Source organism: Lycium barbarum, chromosome 12 (assembly GCF_019175385.1).
Source record: "Lycium barbarum isolate Lr01 chromosome 12, ASM1917538v2, whole genome shotgun sequence".
In the NCBI taxonomy this organism is placed as follows: Eukaryota; Viridiplantae; Streptophyta; class Magnoliopsida; order Solanales; family Solanaceae; genus Lycium; species Lycium barbarum.
In genome coordinates, this window is record NC_083348.1 from 67,077,064 (window position 1) to 67,080,387 (window position 3,324).

At 35.7% G+C, this 3,324-nt stretch overlaps 1 protein-coding gene across 1 annotated transcript; it reads left to right on the forward strand.

Moving 5' to 3' along the window:
* The first annotated feature begins 1,037 nt into the window (after positions 1–1,037).
* LOC132624371 (uncharacterized) lies at positions 1,038–2,325 on the forward strand. The gene is made up of 2 exons (XM_060339162.1): positions 1,038–1,499; positions 1,630–2,325. The coding sequence occupies exons 1-2, from the start codon at positions 1,038–1,040 to the stop codon at positions 2,323–2,325; spliced, it is 1,158 nt and encodes a 385-aa protein (XP_060195145.1).
* The last annotated feature ends 999 nt before the right edge of the window (positions 2,326–3,324 follow it).

The window sequence follows — 3,324 nt, forward strand, 5'->3', positions numbered from 1 at the left end:
AAGGAGACTAAGAAGAAAGCCAACAAACAAAAAGAAAATACCAAAAAGAAATCCAGCCAAGTTAATGACAAGAGAGACAACAGTGAAGTGCAGGATATCAATGAGGTGCAGGAAGTAGATGAAAAAAATGAAAAAGAGGAAAAAAAACAAGCAGACATTATCACACAGCAAGGAAGGACAATTTGAAGTTATCTCTATCACAAATCAATCTAATGTAATGGTGCAGGAAAAGACTGAGAACAAAATGAGCATAGCTTAATGGAAAGAGCTAGAAAGGAAAAATAAAAATCAGAAAAGAAGGGAAGCCAGAAAGTTGAAAACTGTCAAGACTAATAAGATCAAGCATCTAAAAAGGACTTTAGACAGGGATCAGGGAACACGTATGGTCAGAGGTGCAGATGATGAAATGGAGCTTAAGGAATACAATGAGACCCCTCAAAGAAGTTTGAAAGATGGCAACATTGATAACAACATTGAGGGGGAAAGTATATATAAGACTTCTGATCCCCCTAAAGAGAAAGAAGTAATGCACTCTACAAATGAAGTAGATCATATGGGAACCCCTGATAAGGGAGGAACCATCTCAATGTATCTTAAATTTGTAGAGTCTTCTATAAAGAAAGATACCAAGGAACAAGATGATGGACTGGAAGTTTCAGACAAGGACTCAGACACACCAAATAAACGGATAGAGGCTTTTGATCCTGTCACAAAAGCTGAGGTACAAGCTGTTAGTATGGCTTTAGATGCAGTTACTCACAGACACAGTTTGTCTCTAAGAGGCAGATCCATAACTAGAAATATGAGAGCTACTAATGGAAATAGATCCATAAATAGGAGAAGACAAAGAAGCAGTGTTGCTTGATCTCCCCTTATCCGAATTGTGTTATTATGATTAATACAATATCATGGAATATTATGGGGGTTAATTCCAAAAAGGCTTTTATAAGACTGATTAAAATTGTCAAAATGAACAAGACTCAGTTTGTGACAGTTCAAGAACCTTTCATAAATGACTCTAGTCTAGAAAAAAAAAAATGGCTTTTCAGAATGCAATAGTCAATAGGTATGGAAAAATATGGTGTTTTTGGGAAGATACACTAGATTGCTCTGTTACTTCCAATAGCAATCAACAAATCACTATGAATATCAAGCAGTTGACCACTAATATAACCTTTTGGTTCACAGTTATTTATGCTAAGACCTCAACCAGGAAAAGGAAAAAACTATGGCACAAGCTTAGACAGAACTCTTCTCAAATAGATGGTCCTTGGGCTGTCCTAGGAGACTTCAATGTGATTTTGTCTCCCAGTGAAAAGAAAGGGGGTATACCTCATAGAATGAGCCAAAGTAAGGATTTCATCACCTGCTTGGACGATTGTGGACTAGCAGATACAGGTTACAGTGGAAATCCCTTCTCTTGGACCAATGGTAGGCAAAAAGCCAACATGAGAGTTCTATACAATGAGGAGTGGAATGACAACATGGGCATCAGCATGGTCAAGCACGACAGGTTCAGACAACAATCTAATTTTATTTAACTGCAAAAAAGTTAGTAACAATTCTGTGAGCTATTTTAGGTTCTTGAATTTTTGGACAATGCAGCCAGATTTTCAATAAATTGTTCAGAACTCTTGGATGGAGGAGGTACAAGGCAATGCTATGTGGATTCTACAAGAGAAGCTGAAAAGACTTACTAAAGTATTAAGTAAATGGTCCAAAGAAGTCATTGGAAATGTCTTTGAAAAGGTCAAGCAATATGAACAACTTATTCCTGACCTTGAAGACAAAATGGACAATGATGACTCTGAGGAAAACAGACAAGATCTGAATAGAATCAATGTTGAGTACATTAAATGGGCAGGCTCACAAGACAACATGCTACAACAGAAAGCTAATATCCAACGGAATGAAGAGGGAGATGCTTGCACAAAGTATTTCTTCAGCTCTATTAAACACAAGAGAAGAAGGGCTACTCTGAATAGAATCAAAAACTTAGTTGGAGCCTGGGTGGAAAAAAATGAGACCATTAGAGATGCAGCAGTCCAATATTTTGGCAATATGTTCACTAAGACTGCACAAATTCCAGATTTTGGAGTTCTTCATCATATTGAAAAGCTGGTCAAGGAAGAGGATAATCAGAGGCTGAACAGGTTTCCAAAAGAAGGAGAGATTAAAAAAGCAATAATGGATCTCAGTCCTAATGGTGCTGCTGGTCCAGATGGCATTAATGGTTTATTTTTCCAAAAATGTTGGAGTATCATTAAAAATTACCTGATCAACTTTGTGCAGAGTTTCTATTGTGGTAAAAGGTTAACAAAGTAATTTACTCATACTTGTTTAATTTTAATTCCTAAAGTAGATGAACCTGCTAGTTTTTCTCAATTGAGGCCTATCAGTCTGACTAATTTCTCTAATAAAATTATTTCTAAAATCATGGCTTCGAGATTAAATATTTTGTTACCTAAATTAGTATCTGAAAATCAGACTGGATTTATAAGTGGAAGACCCATTATAGAGAATATTCTACTTACCGAGGAGATAGTTCATGATATTAATAAAGGAAGAAACAATAATCTGATTTTCAAATTGGATATGGAAAAAGCTTATGATAGAATTTCCTAGCTTTGTATTAGGGCTGCATATCGATCTGTTCGGTTTGGGTTTCAAAGTTATCGGTTCAACTTATTGGTTACCGGTTTGTAGACATGTTACATTAATGGGTTATCGGTTAATCGGTTGTTATTTGTTATTGGTTTGGTTATCGGTTTAACCATTAAGATTTCACACAAAAAGTTTTCAAGAACAAAGAACCCATGCACGATTTTGAACGAAAGAGAAATATAAGAAATAGAAACAAGAGCGAGAATTGAAAGCAATGTAGAAGAGGTAAAAGAGACCCACTGCTTTTCTTGCCAAGGTAAAGTAAAAGACCAAGAAAACTTGGAAGTTTTAACATTAAAGCTAAATTTTGAAAATAAACTTTATAAGTTAGTAGTACCTATTTGCGGTTGTCAAAGAAGAGGCAAGAAAATCACACAAGCAGAACCAGAAAGTGATGAAATGTAAAACATAAAACCCCGATTCTAATTTAGTACCCTTTTTCTCACAAGCAATGTTTACTAGTCAAGTGAAATCGCTGATTGAGACTTGAGAGACTATTTATGAAGTGGAAATCAAGTAACCCTAAATCCGGTCAAGTGACTTTGTATATTAAAGTTGGAATTGTAATTAAATAAATGGTTATCAGGTTATCGGTTCACCCGTTAATAAAAATGGCCAAACCGTGACCCGACCAAATAAGCTAATAACCACAGGGCACCA